The 19,877-nt window shown below is 48.7% G+C and overlaps 1 protein-coding gene across 1 annotated transcript in view; it reads right to left on the bottom strand.

Annotated features, from left to right (window-relative positions):
- The window catches only part of LOC142769591 (lachesin-like), a 51,773-nt gene extending 32,269 nt beyond the window's left edge, over window positions 1–19,504 (bottom strand). The window contains exon 1 of the mRNA XM_075872651.1: window positions 19,147–19,504. Within this exon, the coding sequence (XP_075728766.1) occupies window positions 19,147–19,237 (91 nt within the window). The 5' untranslated portion in view covers window positions 19,238–19,504. The remainder of the gene's footprint in view (window positions 1–19,146) is intronic.
- Window positions 19,505–19,877: the final 373 nt, after the last annotated feature.

The raw sequence follows: 19,877 nt of genomic DNA, 5'->3' as shown, positions 1-19,877 counted from the left end.
CGCTGTACAGAGGTATTATAAGCAAAAGTGACAAATGGCAAAATGGTGTCCCAGTTTCTGTGGTCCGGTTCGATATACATCGCTATTATATCTGACAGTGTACGACGAAAGCGCTCAGTCAGGCCGTTCTTCTGAGAATGGTAACTGGAGCTTGTTTTGTGTGTAGTGCCGGATGCCTTGAGCACTTCTTCGACGAGATCTGAAAGAAATTCTCTTCCACGGTCGCTCAGGATTACACGAGGAGCTCCATGACGAAGGGTTATTGCTCGCAGGATGAAGTCAGCCACTTCCGAAGCTGATGCAGAGGACACGGGAGCTGTTTCGGCGTAGCAGGTCAGGTGGTCGACAGCTGTAACTATCCATCGATTGCCCGTGACAGTCATAGAAAGCGGACCATACAGGTCAACGCCAACTACCTCAAATGGTTGCAGACACGGGAGCGGTTGTAATTGTTAACTTCGAGTTGAGGTAGATAGCTTGCGACGCTGTCAAAGGGCGCATGAGCCAACGTACTTCGCAACACAGGTGGACAAGCCCGACCAGTAGTAGTGACATCCTATGCGGTCCTACGTTTTCTGGAAGCCCATGTGTCTAGCAGACATGTCGTCATGATATGTCTTGAGGACTTGAGCCCGAAGAGAGCGAGGTAAAACGGGCACCCAGCGTTGACCATCAGGGTGGTAGATATGACGGTACAGGACGTGGTTGTTGAGATTGAATTGCGTCAGCTGTCGGCGAAGACGGGCGTTAGGGGGCCAGCAAGTCCCGTCAAGACGGTCCATGATGCGGCGACAGTAAGGGTCAGCACGTTGGTGAGATAAGAACAAACCACACTCGCTAGGAGAAGTTGGGTCCACAGTAGCTAAGGACGAAACATTTAGGGAAGAGACGGCCGAAAGCTTCTCGAGTGCGGCAGTGGCGGATTTGTTGAGCGGCTCCAAAGAGAGTGGGCAACGCGAAAGTGCGTCGGCGTCTTGATGTTTGTCTCCCGACTTGTATGTAATAGTGAAGTCGTATTCTTGTAAGCGAAGAATCCAGCAACCAAGGCGGCCGGACAAGTTCTTGATTGTCGAGAGCCAGCACAAGGCGTGATGGTCCATAACCACAGTAAAGTGGCGGCCGTGGAGATAAGGTAGAAACTTTTGTACCGACCATACGACCGCTAGGCACTCCTGTTCGGTGATGGTATAATTCTTTTCGGCAGGGGTCAATGCACGGCTCGCCTATGCGACGACTTTCTCACGTGAAGGTTTGTCACGCTGTAGGAGAATTCCACCAATGCCTTGACCACTAGCGTCTGTATGCAGGAGCGTAGGCGTGGTTTCGTCGAAATGGCAGAGGACTGGTTCGGATGTGAGTGCACACTTCAGTTGGGCAAACGCCGCTTCACATTCAGGAGACCACACAAAGGCGACGCCTGATCCAAGCAACTTGTGCAATGGTGAAGCTATTAAGGCGAAGTCTCGAATGAATCGGCGAAAATAAGAAGCGAGGCCGAGGAAACTGCGCAAATCTTTGGCTTTTTCAGGACGCGGGAAGGGTTGGACAGCGGAAATATTGTCTAAATCAGGACGAATACCGTTATTTCTTACGATGTGGCCTAACACTTTAATCGTCTTGGTCGCAAAACGGCACTTCTTGGTGTTCAGCTGAAGGCCTGCGTTTCCAAGGCACGTGAGAACTTCGTCCAGTCGTTGCAAGTGCTGAGAGAAAGTTGACGAGAAAATAACGATATCATCTAAATAGCACAAGCAAGTCTTCCATTTCAAGCATCGTAAAACTGTGTCGATCATTCGCTCGAACGTTGCTGGGGCATTGAAAAAGCCGAATGGCATGACGTTGAATTCGTACAGCCCATCTGGTGTTGAAAACGCTGTCTTTTCTTTGTCATCCTCGTGCATGGGTATTTGTCAGTAACCTAAACGCAGGTCTAGGCTTGAGAAGTACTCGGCACCTTGCAGTGAATCCAAAGCATCGTCTATGCGCGGCATGGGGTAAACATCCTTGTGGGTAATCTTATTAAGTGCTCTGTAGTCCACGCAAAATCGCACGGAGCCATCTTTTTTCCTTACTAAAACAACACGGGATGACCAAGGACTCGCGGAGGGACATATAATGTTCCGTTGCAGCATATCGGCTACATTTTCTTCAATGACCTGGCGCTCAGACGAAGAGACGCAATATGGTCGACGGCGTACGATGGAAGTGCCATCGGTCTGGATACGATGCCTAATAATGGACGTTTGTCACAGAGATGAGAAATGGGCATCAAACAATCTCCTATGCTTTTGTAGCAAGGCAAGCAACTCATCTGTCTGTGAAGAGGTCAGCTCTGGACTAATAGTCGCAGCAAGAACAGAAACGCTTGATGAACGTCCAATAGAAGGAAGTTCAGAACACACTGGCATAAGCGGGACAACAGAGACAGGTTGGGATTCGGTAACGCAAGCCATTGTGGTGCCTTCAGGAATGAGAATTTTCCCAGACGTCTGGTTTGTAGCGTAGAGAAGTCCGGAGCCATCGTGGAACCGTGCTAGACCTGAAGCAAGGGCTATACCTCTTGCGAGACAGCGTGCAGATGGTTGGACAAACACGTCACCAGAGTCGATCACATTAGAAGTGATGGTAACTATTCGCTGATGACCAGGTGGTAGCTCAGTACCTTCCGCAGCGAGCAAGCGAACGGACCTGTCATCCGCATAAAGGGCATAGTCAGTTTCCATCATATGAACAACACAGCGCTCGTGCTGTGTGCCTCCTCTTTGCTTTGTGTCTGTGTTCACCCCCGCGCTACCAGTACGCTGAACCATCAAGATTTTCTCGACAGCAGATGGAAGCGTTTGCCGTAGACAGAAAATCCCAGCCTAATATAAGCTGGTGGGCACACGAACTCAGCACGGCAAATTGCACAAAATGAAGACCAGCTATGAAAACACGAGCGGTGCACAGAGCGGCAGGTCCAATGGCGTCCCCTTGAGCAGCGAGCAGTGTAGGTCCATCATAAGGGGTGGTGACTTTTCGCAGACGTGAGTACAAGGAACGATCAATCACAGACAAACAAGCACCAGCGTCTATAAAGCATCCACGTACACACCTTCTATTAAAACAGATATCGCTTTACATGGACGCACTGGAGGAGTTTCTGTCTTTTAGTTCGATGCAGCTTTTCCTCCAAAAGCTGCAGAGGTTATTTTTCCGGGCGTTGGTTGGTGAATTACGAGACAGGTAGCAATGGAGACGTGGAGCGGCGGAGGGGTGATGGTGAGCGGCGTCTAGTAGAGCGTTAAGAAGTGGTAGGCTCAGATGTCGCAGTTGGAGACGGTGAGCGACGTAGCGGCGGATTATAAAGACGACGTTGGAAAACGTACCAGCTTGCCTCATCATCCCGTCCGTAGGTGTCGAATCCACGACGCTCGTCCTGGTGACGCTTCCGACAGAAGCATGCAATGTGGCCCCGATAGCCGCAGTAATAACAGATCGGACGAGGCGGCTGCCATGGTGGGTGAAAGGGCTGTCTAGGTGCCCTCGGAGTTAACGAAGCCAGTGGGACAGGCGTCGAGTGTGCGGGCATCGGTTGTACGACGGGTGGTGAGCCATCGAGGACTTGTGCGTACGTCGGCTGGGGTCGAGGTACTGGAGAATCTACATACGCTGGCCTGGTCATGGATGCCAACTCCTCTTTGATAACGTCGCGAAAAACAGTGTTGGAGGGGGGAGGTGGACTTGGTGTCATTAAGAGGCCGAAAGATTGTAGCTCTTCCCGTATAATCGCCCGGATCATGGCACGCAATGAGGCATCAGTCGCGGTGGTGTTTTCAGCGCTGTCCGGCGGTAACTGTTGGGACTCAAGTTCCTCTAGGCGTTGGCACGTGGCAACAACGTCAGCGACTGTGGTCGGGTTTTGTATGACCAAGGCATTGAACGCGACCGTGCCGATTCCTTTCAATTGATGACGAACTCTCTCTGATTCCGACATGGACATGCTGAAACGGTGACAGAGAGCAAGGACATCCTCTATGTACGATGTGTAAGACTCACCGGATTGTAGCTTGCGAGCATCCAGTGTCTTCTTCGCGAGAACTGAACGAACCACCGGGGTGCCGAAAATTTGGCGAAGCTGTTGCTTGAAACGTGTCCAGTCCGTGATGTCCGTTTCATGATTGAAAAACCATGTTTTCGCTACGCCTTTCAACTAGAAATAAACACGGCGAAGCTTGGTAGGATTATCCCAGTTGTTAGTGGAACTCGCTCGATTGAACTGGTCAAACCAATCCTCCACATCTTCACCTTGAAGTCCAGCGAACGTGGGCGGCTCATGCTGGTGCGCGGTGATAATCCACGATGTGTAGGCCAAGGTAGCCGGGGCCGTGGAAGTAGACGCAGAAGCGCCGGTTGACTCGTCCTGAGGCATGTTACCGGACACCTGGCACAAACGACGACCTGAGTGGAGCTCCAGGAGGCAGATCGGGCTTGGAGAGGGCGAAAGATCGTAGAGCACACTCCACCACATGTGATGTAACGGTGAAGGCAACCTTTATTAGGGCTAGAAGACACGATGAAGCGACCACACGCAAGGCACAGAACTCAAGCAAGCAAAGTCCCCCCAGCAGATGAAGATGACGACCACTCATGATGATGAACGTGTGTAAAGATAGTAGATGTGCCTAATGAATTCCTAATATATATATATATATATATATATTTATTTATATATATGTATAGTTGTAAACTTCGAGAATAGTGCAGTATAGGAAACAAAACAATAAAATATTTATTTTTGTTTCCTATACTGCAACAATATTTATTGTTTTGTTTCCTATACTGCACTATTCACTATTCTCGAAGTTTATAACTTTTATTACGGTAGCCGGAAGAAACTCTGATCATCTATTTCATCTATATATATATATATATATATATATATATATATATATATATATATATATATATATATATATATATATATATATATGACGTACGAAGCGATGGTTGGTAGAGGCAGAGAAGGAAGAAGTGCAGAACAGAATAAACATGGCGTATGAGCCAGGCCACGTCTGCCATTCATCATAGCGTCACACAGGTCGACAGGATGAAGACCTCGCAACCACTTCATCGCCCGGCCATCATCATCGAAGACCTCAGCGAGACGCAGTGACCGAACGCGGACCACAGAAGAACGCGGACAACCAAGACCACCAAGCATCATGACAGCACCATCAGACGACCTTGACATCCCTAAGTACACCGGATCAGCGGACGACGGACCCGTACAGGACTGGTTCAACCTGTTCGAGCTCCATGCCGCCGCTGCATCTTGGTCGGAACGGGAGATGGTTACGAACTTCAGCGACTATGTCACCGGTGAGGCATTTAAGTTTTACCTCACCCACATATTCGACAACGACGAGTCTTGGCAAAAGATAAAAGAAGGAATGATCATCTGGTTTCAAGACTATAATGAAGATTCGATTAGCACACGCACTCTCAGTGCATTCAAACTCAGTCATCGCAGTCATAAGCAGCCTTCACGCACTCGAGTACAGAGCATGCATTTAGAATTCCCGTCAGGTGAAGTTAGCCACATGCTCACAGAAAAACCACATGGTCGTGTTCCCAACCTTCCACCTGGTTCCTCATCCGCGGATATATCACCAATGCTCAACTCACAACTGCATAAAAGAATTGAATCCGCTATTAATGACCGAGATGCATTTAACACTTCATGCCGGATGCGTACTTTGCAAACTGACTTGGCATTCAGCTCAGCAGTGCCACAAAGACAGAAGCATTCACAATCAGCATCTTGTGAAGGAAAGTCTTCTGCAGAAGCGTCTAGTGTTAATCAATTACAAGATCGAAGTGACGTGAATACAGTATACAACCTCATTGCCAACAATGAAAACAAAAGCACAGGTGCGACTTCTGATGACACAAGTAATCTTCAGGCAACCACCAACAATGAACGATTTATGAATACAGAAGATTCAAGTGTACGAAACCCCGCACATTGTTTTGTGCCGGAAACATCTACATTGGTTCACGTCGTAGAAACTTGCGAAGGACTTGCTAAGAATCCTGACACAGCACGATTAATGTCACACCACAAGCAAGTCGACGAAACCAAGAAACTACCACGTCAACGTATACTTCAACATTGTCAACGACGAAAGGAAACCTCATCGAAACCGCTTTTAAGGCTCAAAGAATATTGCAAAAAGGCCCATCGTCGTGGATACATTCTCCACCAAAGATCAAGAATGTGCCTTCCATCAAACCATCTACGACATCGCCATAGAAAAATCTCCAAAAGCCACAAAAGCACCCCTTGTACTCGGCAGAAACACAGGCAGCGCCCAATCAACCTCGATCAACGCGCACACAAGCTGCCTGCACGACCTGTGCCCCGACGAAGAATTCCATGCCTACGATATCCGAACTGTCCATTCTGCAAGATGTTCGAACCTCGTTCATTCTTCATAACAATGCCAGCTGTTATTACCCCTATCTCCACGTCCAAAGCATTTTTGTGTTATCCTGGACGCAACCACCAGCCTCGCCCACCAGAACTCCTGCGTTAACCGGACTGCTGCACTCTCCCATGAAGTCTTTGAAAGTTTACGGAACTACCCTGGAGCAGAGAACCAATTGTGAATTTCGACATTTGTGACTTTTTAACCTCTACTTGTTTACTTTTTCTTGTTCGTAATCCATGCCTTCTTTCGGGGGGAGGGGGAATCGTGTGACGTACGAAGCGATGGTTGGTAGAGGCAGAGAAGGAAGAAGTGAAGAACAGAATAAACATGGCGTATGAGCCAGGCCACGTCTGCCATTCATCATAGCGTCACACACACACACACACACACACACACACACACACACACACACACACACACACACACACACACACACACACACACACACATATATATATATATATATATATATATATATATATATATATATATATATATATATATATATATATATATATATATATATATATATATATATATATATATATATGTATATATATATATAAGTGTTCTGATAAACTTGGAGCCTTCGAGCATACTTCAATTTACATTAGTGAGAGGGTAGGGGAACTTCGGTGAACAATTATCACTGCGATTGAAAAAGAGCGATCGAAGAGCTTATCTAACGAGTTCTTTTTTTAACGAGTGATGCGGTCTGATAATTGTGCCTGTGTTTACTTAACGCTCAAGCACAAATCGTTGTTCTGAACTAACGAAGTACAATCGCAAAGGAATTGCGACACTTAAAGAGCAACCTGCAACGGGAGCTAAGTTGTCTCAAATGCAGTTTTGTTCGCTCAACAAAGACTGTTAAAAATGATTGTCCGTGGGATAACGGTATATAGTGTGCGTAAACGAGGTCACACGGGAAGAATGGTATTTAACGGCGGGTCAACGGCCAAATTAGCCTGCCGGCAAGTTTGACAGGTCGCCGAGGTTCGGCTGCGCTGCTCGCCTGTCACGCCTTATCGTGGTTGCGCTCCCTTCGTCGTCCACGTCCGGACGATTAGATGGGAGCCTTCATTAGGGATTCAGAAGCAATTGTGCGAGTGTGCGCTAATGGCTTTCCTTCCGGTTCCAGGAACGGATGAGTTACGCTTGCGCGCCAGCGTCGATACAACGCGCTGTCGTCCGTGCCGATAAGTAGCCGAGCACACCTGAGTGGATATCGGCAAAGCGAAGTGTGCGATATCTGAGGGGACGAGCTCCGCCGAGTTAGCTATTGCGCTATTTGTGCCCTGTGGAACGAGCTCATTGACTTGCACAGACGAGACGCTGGGAGACGTACGCACCACGCGTACGTTATACGCTGTCCACGTTTCGTCCAAATATAACTCTTGACATGCAGCCTTGCCCGACCGAAACAGTCGAGTAGCGCGGAAGGCATAGCTAACATCGAACAATCTTACTCCGAGTTGCGGGAACGGTGTTCACTGTTGACTCGTGTGCTGACTTGCCAATATGGATTTTCCTTGGCTTGCCGGCTGAACGTCTAGCGCAGAGGCTAATACATCATACTTAAGATAAGAGCTCAGTAAGCTCTCTTGTCATAACTTCACGTAAAAACAGGAAGACCGATACCGAGTCAAGCTTTGGACAAACGATACTGCGTTTCACTGTGCCTGCGTAGAAACTTCCTTCCTTATAGATCGTTCACACGTCACATTGAGTAAAGAAAAGGAAAGAGTTTTGGATTTTGAAGAAATCTTAGACGTTTTCCATGGTAATATCGGAGGCGTACGTCCTACCCAGAGCTTAGATATTGCAAATCCTGCAAAATTTGATTGGTGTCCTGGTAGATGAGCTACTCCAAACTTGTGTACGCTGAGCCTGGGGCTCTTGGTGGGCATTCAATGCTTACTTTAAGTGTTTTAAAGCGGCGCTTTTATGCCCGCCGTTTTCCCGTTAAGCGGTGTAGACAAAAAAAAAGTCAGCATATCCACGGAGTGAATTATGATGAGTGGGGCGAAACGTCCGTAAGCCCGTCCTTGCTTCCGTCCGTCCGTTCGTTCTTGCTTCCGTTCGTCCGCGCGAAAATCCGTGCGTCCATCCAGGCGTCCTTCCGTTAGTCCGTCCATTAGTCTGTCCATCCGTTCTTGCGTCCATCCGTCCGTCCTTGAGTCCGTCCATCTGTCTGTTTGTCCATCCGTGCGTCCACCTAGCGAACACTCCAAGTGCCGCCATATCGCATCTCGCATCCTCTGGGGCACATACCCGCTCCGCGCGTCCATCCATCCGTCCGTACGTCTGCTAGTCTGTCTGTCCGTCTGTCCATGAGTCCGTCCGTGCGTCCATCTAGTGAACACTCCAAGTACCGCCATCTCACATCTTGCATCCCCAGTGGCTCTGAGCGGGTATGCGCCACCGGTGGCTACGTACAACAACATCGGAGGATGTACAGACCCACGCTTTAGGAAGCTTCGCCCCTAAAAATTGGCCCCGTATCTGCATGTTTCACTGCAAACGTCGTCGAAAGACGATAGTCTGGCTCTCTAGTCTGGCGTCTGGAGAGAGTGAACAAAACGTTAATTTGATGTTCTGCGCGAGAACATCGGTGAATTCATTCTGGAGGCGCTGTAGAGTGCCTCGATCCGTGCAGCGGAGGCGAACGAGTGCATTGAGGCACGTGAGACACGAGTGCTATCTGGCAGTTATCTTCGAAAACGAAAGATGGTATGCGCGCCTGTCTCGAATGCGATAACGTGTAGAACACAAAGTGACGGGTAGGCGCCACCACCGTGTCGTTTTAGCAAAGCGTTGGAGACGCTTGCCTTTTTGTGCATAGCGTTGCATTGTCAGCGCAGCGTCATAAACGCTACGGTCCTTAGAATTACTTATGTATGCCTTTTCTATAAAGAAACACATACGCAATATTGACGTGTTGTTATTGTGCCTCAGATATGCTCAATAATTGCTTTTAATTGGCGATCGCACAAGTATGAATGAACGCTGAAACTTGAGCAATATTGGTGGGTGCTGCAGATGGTGTCGGAATTTTCGGCCCTTTCAGGTACCGTTTAGGTGGACAAAGAGACAATCGAATGGACAGACTGAGAGAACTAAATTTTTGCGTCTAAGTACCCCAAGATAGATTGTCGTCTTTACAAAGCTATTATCACTATGCCAGCGCGTGCCCACTTTGCCATCTTCCGCTTCGCTCCCTGAATAAGTGTGCCAGGCGCACGCCCTCCCGCTGCACTGATATGTCCGGTGTGGGGTGCAATAACTCGGATGGGTGAGAGAACATGTACGAACAGAGAGAAAGAGAAGTAGACACAAAGAAAAGTAGAATCAGAGAGAGAGAGAGAGAGTGAAAAGAAAAGAAAAACAGACAGAGGGGAAAAGAAACAAACACGAAAAATACAGAGACACAATTCATGACTGAAGGCGAAACAAAGGAAGAGAGAGAGAAACAAAGAAAGGTATCACTGACTTGAGACAAAAAGAAATAAAGAAAGAGAGAGTGAAAGAAAAAAAAGATTTAAAGAAATGGAGACAGACACTGACAGAACCCGATAGATACCTATTGAATAATCGGGAGTCGCAATTTTATCCTGTAAATACTTCTTGCATCGGGTTGTGAATGCATGTGTGCCTCATCAAGTCAGCATCAGCTGAGTATCGACCAGTACTGCTCTGTTCCAACCTTGTGCATTTTTTTTTCAGTGAGTCAAATGATATGTGCTAATTACATGACAACATATAAGAATGTAATAGTGTGCAAACATTTCAAACTGCTTGCTGTGACTTTGCTTCTAATGATATTGTCACGGGCTGAGTAGATGCCTGAGGATGACGACGACGAAGTGCTGAACGTGACCGTGCTCGGACTGCAGCAGCGTTGTACGCAATAGCTCGCCAGTATATTCGCCAGTACGCATTTGCTCGCCAGTGTATACTTTATTCCCCGTAACATCATTGATGGAGGTGCGGGGTACCACTCGCTATACAGCCCAACTAGCTGAATCTTCGCAGCGGACGGCGCATTGCAGCTTCCACGATGACTGACCAGGCTACTCAAAGTCAACAAGATCCGTCAGCCCCGCAGCCGATCGTTGTGGTGCAACCTCGTGACCCAGGCCCATTCAACGGCACAAGTGGCTAGACGTCGATGACTGGCCGGTTCAATATGAGCGCATCAGCAGCAGCAACCATTGGGATCCGACGCTTATATTGGCGAACATCATCTTCTACTTGCATGGCACGGCAAAACTCTGGTACGAGACACATCAAGAAGAGTTGACTAGCTGGGACGTCTGTAAGCAGAAATTACGCTATCTATTTGGGAAACCCATCGGACGTCAAGTGGCCGCAAAGAAAGAGCTTGCGACTCGTGCCCAGACATCCACAGAGCCGTACATCACGTACATCCAGGACGTGTTGGCTTTGTTCCGCAAGGTCGACAAAGACATGCTCGACGAGGACAAAGTCGGACACATCCTGAAAAGAATTGCCGATGACGCCTTCAATTTTCATCTGTGCAAGGACTGATCGACAGTGGAGTTGGTCATCGAAGCATGTCGTCGCTTTGAACAGGCAAAAAGTAGGCGCATAGTTCACCGATTTGACCGCCTTCCCAACACGACGGCTACGTCCTCTTGCGACGATTTGCCCCTACTACATCAACCACCAGCGCCAGAAAACGTCACCAGAATAGTCCGTCGGGAACTCGAGGCTATGGCTCCCGCTATGTCTAGCGTCAGCGCGCCAGGACACAACCTCGATGCTGTTTCAATGATACAGACCGTGGTTCGCCAAGATATCACGAATATGGGCATTTCGCCACCTCATCAAAATGCCCCTGCTACTTCCAGCTCGGCTCCAGTCGTTGCGGCTACCACTCCGAACCGCACGTTCGCGCCACGACGAAACCCAGCTGAATGGCGCACTCATGATGATCGGCCCATATGTTTCACGTGCCATCGGATAGGACACATCGCTCGCCATTGCCGCAGCCGTTGGACCTCATCACCTCGACCGAGCTTCTATGATTGGCGGCCTCGCTCTGAACGTGCACCTTATGCCCCGTCCTACCGTGCTGAGACAGGTGCAGAGCATAATCCAGAACGTCCGACCAGCCGCTCGCCATCGCCCGTGCGTCGTCAGTCCCGCTCGCCCCAACCCCGCCGTTCTCGGTCTCCCTATGACCGTCGCTCGGAAAACTAGCCGGTGCAGCCCCCGGAGGTGACGCTGCATACACGACTCGGACTGCAAATCCTCTGATTACTCCCGACCAGCGGTGCAACCTTTTTACAATTCTCGTTGATGGTTTACCTGTAACTGCTCTTATTGATACCGGTGCACAAATATATGTGATGAGCTCAGACCTCCGCCGCCGCCTCCAAAAAGTTCTGACGCCTGCGATTGCACCTACCGTTCGTACAGCGGATGGGAGTACTCCTGCTGTGCTTGGAATGTGCACTGCGCGATTAACGATTTCTGAGCATGAAACTTCAGTTCTGTTCGCTGTACTGGAAAATTGCCCTCATGACCTCATCCTTGGACTCGACTTTCTGACTTCACACGCTGCGCTCATTGACTGTTCCAAAGGTCTTCTTCGGCTTGAACTACCATCCTTCTCAGAGACCGTCTCTACCAGCCCACCTCGTCTACGCTCTGTCGATTTCCTCAGACTTCCGCCGCAAGCCGCAGTCCAAGTTCAACTCTCGCCATAACCTCCAGTACCCGATGCTGATTATATTGCTACCCCAATTTCTGACGTGGCCATGACACGCTATGTTGCACTCCCCATCACGGTGGTTACCGTTAAGGACAACCGAACTTCATTTCCCGTCCTCAATTTCGGCTTCTCAGCGCAAGTTATTCCTCGTGGCATGTCACTTGCGCATCTGATACCACTGGTCGACCACACAGTTTCCGCCCTAACCACCGATTCGCCACCCAATTTTTCGTCAACGTCGCTCTCGTCACGTTCTTGTTTCGACCTTTTCAAGCCAATGCTATCTGACAAGCTTACCTCTTAACAAGTCTCTGCTTTCTGCCGTGTGCTTGCTTCTTATCAGGACATCTTTGACTTCGGCGACCGTAATTTGGGCCAGACATCCGTGGTAACCCATCGCATCGACACCGGTGACGCTCGACCCATTCGTCGACGACCCTACCGTGTGTCAGCCCCGGAGCATGCTATTATACAACGAGAAGTCAATAAAATGCTTGATAAGGGCATAACCGAACCCTAATCTAGTCCCTGGTTCTCACCCGTTGTACTTCTTAAAAAGAAGGACAATAGCTGGAGATTCTGTGTTGATTACCGCCATTTCAACCATATCACCAAGAAAGATGTCTATCCTCTACCGCGCATAGATGATGCACTCGATTGCTTGCACGGTGCCAAATATTTCTCTTCAATAGACCTTCGCTCAGGCTACTGGCAGATCGCTGTGGACGACAAAGACAGAGAGAAGACGGCCTTCGTGACTCCTGATGGACTTTATCAGTTCAATATGATGCCTTTTGGATTATGCAATGCCCCCGCGACATTTGAGCGCATGATGGACTCTCTCCTTCAGGGCATGAAGTGGACCATCTGCCTCTGCTATCTTGGCGACGTTATTGTTTTTTCGACTACTTTCGACGACCATCTTACCCGTCTGTCTACAGTGCTTGATGTTTTTCGACGTGCCAACTTGCAACTTAACTCGTCCAAATGCCGCTTTGGGCAACGCCAAATCTGCGTACTCGGCCATCTTTTTAACGCTGCGGGCGTTCAACCAGACCCTGCGAAAGTCCGAGCAGTTCGCGACTTCCCCACACCCCGCTCAGCCAAGGACGCCCGAAGTTTTCTGGGACTGTGCTCCTATTTCCGTCGTTTTGTCGAGAAGTTTGCTGAAGTAGCCCGTCCTCTAACCTGCCTCCTCAAAACGGATGTCGCATTCACCTGGGGCCAACAGCAAGCAAACGCCTTCTCGTCGCTCATTGACATTCTCACCAATCCACCAGTCCTAGCACACTTCGATCCATCTGCCGCCACGGAGCTTGGTACTGACGCCAGTGGCCACGGCATAGGCGCAGTGCTGGCGCAGCGGCAACAAGGCATGCACCGCGTCGTCGCGTACGCAAGCCGACTGTTGTCGCGCTCGGAACAAAATTATTCCGTCACAGAACGCGAGTGCTTAGCTCTCGTCTGGGCCATTGCGAAATTCCGACCGTACCTGTATGGCCGACCATTCTCAGTTATTACGGACCACCATACGCTTTGCTGGCTCTCCTCACTCAAGGACCCTACGAGACGCCTTGGTCGCTGGGCGCTGCGCTTACAAGAGTACACTTTTTCCGTATCCTATAAATCCGGACAACTTCATAAGGATGCTGACTGTTTGTCCCGTTACCCAGTCGATCCCCCTGACACGAGGGAAGATAAACAAGAGGCCCTCGTTCTTTCAATTACCGACTTCACCGACATAGCTGCTGAACAACGCCGCGACCCCTCTTTGCGTGCTATTATCAATGGTCTGCACTCTCCCCACCCTGACCACTCCTTACAACTGTTCGTTCTTCACAACGACATCTTGCACCGCTACAACGCCTGCCCTGATGGTGCTGAGCTTTTACTCGTTGTTCCTGTGCATCTTCGCTCAGACGTTTTGGCCCAGCTGCATGATGCCCCCTCCGCTGGGCACCTAGGGGTGTCACGCACGCATGACCGCATTCGCCGCCGATTCTTTTGGCCTGGCCTCTACCGTTCTGTGCGACAGTACGTTGCGGCATGCGACCTCTGCCAGCGCCGCAAGACACCTGCTCTGAGACCTGCTGGTACCCTCCAGCCCATTGAAGTACCAGATGAGCCATTTTTCCGAGTCGGCCTCAATCTTCTAGGACCTCTTCCCGTGTCGGCCACCGGTAATAAGTGGATTGCTATTGCTACCGAGTACGCAACGCGGTATGCCGTTACACGCGCCATCCCCACCAGCTGCGCTACTGATATAGCCGATTTCCTTCTTCATGACATCATTCTGCGTCATGGTGCTCCTCGTCAGTTGATCACCGACCGCGGCAGCTGTTTTCTATCTAAAGTAGTCGACGAGCTCCTGCGATCCTGCTCTACCCACCACAAGTTCACTACAGCGTACCATCCGCAAACCAACGGCCTCACGGAACGCCTCAACCGTACCCTGAAGAATATGTTAGCGATGTACGTCTCCAAGGATCACAAAGATTGGGACATCCACTTACCTTTCGTTACCTTCGCATACAACAGTTCACGTCAAGATACAGCTGGATTTTCACCTTTTTACCTACTGTTTGGTTATGACCCGCCTTTGCCCATGGACACCATGCTCCAATCTGACGCCTCCTCATCGACTGCTTATGCTCGTGATGCCCTGGCCCGAGCTGACATCGCCCGCCAAGTCGCCCGAGATCGTTTATGTGCCTCGCAGTTTAACCAAAAGAGTGCTTACGATCGCCGGCACCGCGACGTACAGTACTCTCCGGGGTCACTCATTTTGCTGTGGTTACCATCACGTCGTGTTGGTCTCTGCGAAAAACTGATGTCCCGTTACGTTGGCCCCTACCGCGTCTAAGTACCCCAAGATAGATTGTCGTCTTTACAAAGCTATTATCACTATGCCAGCGCGTGCCCACTTCGCCATCTTCCGCTTCGCTCCCTGAATAAGTGTGCCAGGCGCACGCCCTCCTGCTGCGCTGATATGTCCGGTGTGGGGTGCAATAACTCGGATGGGCGAGAGAACATGTACGAACAGAAAGAAAGAGAAGTAGACATAAAGAAAAGTAGAAACAGAGAGAGAGAGAGAGAAAAGAAAAGAAAAACAGACAGAGAGGAAAAGACTGATTGATTTGTGGGGTTTAACGTCCCAAAACCACCATATGATTATGAGAGACGCCGTAGTGGACGGCTCCGGAAATTTCGTCCACCTGGGGTTCTTTAACGTGCACCCAAATCTCAGAGAGGAAAAGAAACAAACACGAAAAATACAGAGAAACAAATCATGGCTGAAGGCGATTTAAAGGAAGAGAGAGAAACAAAGAAAGGTATCACTGACTTGAGACAAAAAGAAATAAATAAAGAGAGAGTCAAATAAAAAAAAAAGATTTAAAGAAATGGAGACAGCCACTGATAGAACCCGATAGATACCCATTGAATAATTGGAATTTGCAATGTGATCCCGTAAATACTTCTTGCATCGGGTTGTGAATGCATGTGTGCCTCATCAAGCCAGCATCAGCTGAGTATCAACCAGTACTGCTCTGCTCCAACCTTGCGCATTTTTTTTCAGTGAGTCAAATGATATGGGGTAATTACATGACAACATATAAGAATGTAATTGTGTGCAAACATTTCAAACTGCTTGCTGTGACTTTGCTTCTAATGATATTGTGTGGCATAGCAGTTTCTTCCACGATGCATAGCTTGTCGAAAATGCAATTATGATACCTCGAAATACTGTAAAGCAGAAGAAAATTATCACAGCATATCCACGGAGTGAATGATTATGAGTGGGGCAAAACATCCGTAAGTCCATCAGCGTTTCTGTCCGTCCATTCGTTATTGCTTCCGTCCGCCCGTGCATCCGTCCGCACATCCGTCCGTGTGTCTGTCCATCTGTGCATCCGTCTGTCCGTGCATCAAACAGACAGACAGACCACGGACGGACGCGGCCAGCGGATGATTCACGGTTTGCCAATAAAACCCTTCAAACCTTCGCCCCACTCATAATTATTGACTCCGTGGATATGCTGTGATGTGGTTACTACATACATGCATACATACAGGTGACGGCCGAACCACCCATGGCTTAAGGAGCTTCGCCCCTAAAAGACGAACACTATTACGCATGCTAATACCTGTGCTGCGATTAGAACAGTGGCTTGTGCAAGGCGGCTCAATGGTTTCCGTGTGTATCTCGTTAATATTGCGCTGGACTAGGGGCGCGACGTGCCCCATATCTTTCGGTGCACAAGAAACGGCACGAGTAGGAACTGTCCGCGTCATTACGGAAGTCATTTAGTGATACATTAAGGCAGTGTCATATCAATGATGTGAGCGGGAGCTTTAGTGCCGACTGCTCATAAGCCATTATTCCAAGATGTTGGAATAAGCGGCTCATAGTGTGCGACCTTTCGAGCACCGTTCAGGACCGTACGATTAAATATCCCTTATTATTTCCTTTTTTCTCAAAGTGCTCATGTGTAAAAAATAAAAATGACCAGGAAAGCTAGACAGATACAGAAAGAAAACACGCCCTTGGGTAAAACGATCGATCAGGTTGTCCACTCTGTATCCCTCTTTCCCACCATTTTTTTATCTTTCTCAGTAGCAAAAGATGCTCTATTTTTTTTACATTTTTACGCGAAGGGCTCGAACAGCCCGCAGGCCTTGACGAGTCACGTGACGCCCTATGCTTAGGTGTAGTACCCGACCGTGTTGTCACGTCGGCCACTCGCATGTAGGCGCACTTGCCAAGCCGTAGCCACCGTGTTTTTCGAGCAGTTGCTGGTCAAACAAAAACGAGCTGTCCAACTGGCTCGTGTTCCTATTCTTTTTGCACGTACATTTCCTCCCCTTTGCCCTCACACATAGACTCGCTCGCAAACCGAAAGACCCCAGTGCGCACCGACTCAGTACTCGATTTTGGGCCGCAGCCACACGTCGGCCCGGGTTGCATATTTTATCCTCAAATCATTGGAGATGGATGGAGCCCGGAATTGCTATCGCACGTCTTTGTTCTTTTTCTGCTTATCTTACGTGGTGGATCGCCAACTAGATTTGGGCTCGTTTTCACCTCCTGGTTCATGGACTTTTCTTCGGCCGACGCAGTGCATGGTAATACCTCGTATCCGTGAAAAGAAGGGTTGAATTATAGATAGGATAGCGACCAAGAGTGGCAATATTGCATGCGCGAATTGCGCACCTATCTGAAAAGGCATAATGCTCATTTTTATGGTCATGGTTATGTTTAAAGTTGTGTTTTCTTGAAGCATATCTACAACTACATCTCACTTGAATCGAACGCGTCTAAGCGCCGTGCAAATTAAAAAAAATGAAAGGATGGTACGTAACTCACCACTGAGATGCATATTCTTCCGGAAAGCAACACCCCGAAACATCGTCTTCCCAGTAATTTCCACGGCCGTATTCAGAAAGCCTCAAGTATAATATATCACTGGTGAGTCATGGTCACTCGTATGAAAATGACAATGGGGAAGCGGAAGACGAGAAATAACACATCTATGCCGTCGCGTTTGTGACGACTCTATTCACACTTTCTGGCAAGCTATGCTGTCTGCTGCTTCAGGCCGGTCACCGAGCAAAATGCCAGCACTTACTTGTTTTCATTATTTGGTAATTCATAATACTTCTCAGTAATAGGTTCTCATTATTCTTGCGATTAATAAAGAAAAGAAGCCCTTGAACTTACACTTCTTTCCAGCACTTACTAAAGTTATTTGCGCACTGTCTGACACGTACGAGTGAAGGGCGAAAATTGGGCTTACATTTTGTTGTGATTACGATTGTCTCGATCTTTTTTTCCTATCTGATGCAGAGTTATGCTATTTTGTTCTCGTGTTTACGTTGAAACTGGATCCGCGTGCCAAACTTCACGTTCGTGAGTACGAAGGTATGCAGACTCAAGGGGAGGAGCTTGAATGGGAGACTCAGCCAGAATAAACGATCGCTGCTTGAAACCAAGGCATCGGATTTAGCAGCTGATTGCCGAGAGTGTGCATGTGCACCACTTTAAAACTGTTATGGGCGAGGTTTTCCGGGTGTCGCAGATACAATATTACCATCGTCATCAACTAAAACGTGCTCAACCGCAGCCCATGTATGCTGTAAAAATGATTAACAAGAGAAGCTAAAACGTACCCACCAACTCTGCTGCACGACCAAGTTTCACGCTAAATATCGCAAGCTGCGCTGAAGCTTTTAGCGATGCGATGATAATATAGAAGCACGAACACAGAGAGAACGTGAGCGAGGTAATCGAAGTCATTCACAAACGAACGAAGTGGTTGTGTCAGTCAGCAGTCACAGAATATCAATTATTGATCAGCACGTGTGGTAACACAAGAAGATCTTAGACGATGCGCGGCGCATATGTTTCTGCTTCCGGAAGTGAATTAATCGTGATTGCCCGCACGTGTCATTGATTACATTCGTTTCTTTCTTCCCTTTGGGTCCGAATGAAGTTCTGCTGAAGGTCAGTGCATGCAGCCGCGTGTTTCTTCGACATTCATTGTCCTTTTTGCGAGTGCCTTACAAGACACCTCTGAATACATCGCAATGTTTCCGCGAGCCAGTTGTTTCTGCAACACACTGAGCCGAGGCTCTTGATGTATTTCAATATAAAGCTTTCCGCATTGAGAAATCTGTCTTTTCTTTCCCAAAATGAACTCAGATAGATATAAAACAAAAAATGACAAAGCGCATTGCGATGCGTCTTTATTACATTTTGTCGAAGCAGTAATAGGATCGACAAGCCGCTATGACGCTGGTCAAGTAACGTTGGAGGAGCTATTGTAAAGCAAAGGGAAGGTTTTGCACCAGTATACAACGCTTCCACAGAAAAGACAAGAGGGTGCATTGAGAAGTCAAGTGAAATAAAGGTTGGAACGTGAACGTTTTACTTACCTGCTATACAAAATGAGATGAGGAGAAGCTGAAAAAATGCCCGGAGTTCTCCCCACCGTGAGCCACAGAAGCAGATGAACCACGCGGCCATCTCTACGACATGAGTGATACGAAATTCAGTGTGCCAAAGAAAGTAATGGCTTTGCGAGTTCTCCGTAGCAGTGTCCTACTTGGAAAGTCTCTCCTCGGGAAATGGTTCAAGAAAAGAAAACCTTGTGGTGCGCACGTGACTTTACAAACGCTGACGAGAGGGACCACACGGTGGTCCAGGTTACGAAACGCTGTCCACGTGGCTCTTACCGGTCAGCGCATGGGAGCCATTTGAGCAGAGCTTACGAGCAGTGCGCGCGAAAAAAAAAAAAAACTCGCATTGGCAGCATCCACAGCTTCCTGCGGCAGCGTGCTCGGCGGTGCGTCGGTTGGGGATGCGCAGCCCCCGAAACTAGAGTTGGCGCGCGCTTCCCGTTTCGCTCGGAAAAGGGCTCGTCGGGTCGAGCGCCGGCCGCGCCGTTCCCGCCACCGCGCGGGCGATCCCCAAAGCGGGAGCCTCCGCCGCCGCATTGTGCTGTCTCGGACGACGGTTCTTTCGATAGAGTTGCGGTGGCTGCCCTCGGGTTTGGTTACCGCCTTTGTCAAAGCAGGTTTGCGTCGTAAAGTGCTCTGGGCAGTATTAACCACGCTTTACAAGGCAGGTCTGAGAGAAACAGAAGATAAATAAATAAATGAATAAA

This window comes from Rhipicephalus microplus, chromosome 1 (assembly GCF_043290135.1).
Source record: "Rhipicephalus microplus isolate Deutch F79 chromosome 1, USDA_Rmic, whole genome shotgun sequence".
Classification (NCBI taxonomy): Eukaryota; Metazoa; Arthropoda; class Arachnida; order Ixodida; family Ixodidae; genus Rhipicephalus; species Rhipicephalus microplus.
This window is presented reverse-complemented; position numbering and strand designations above follow the sequence as displayed.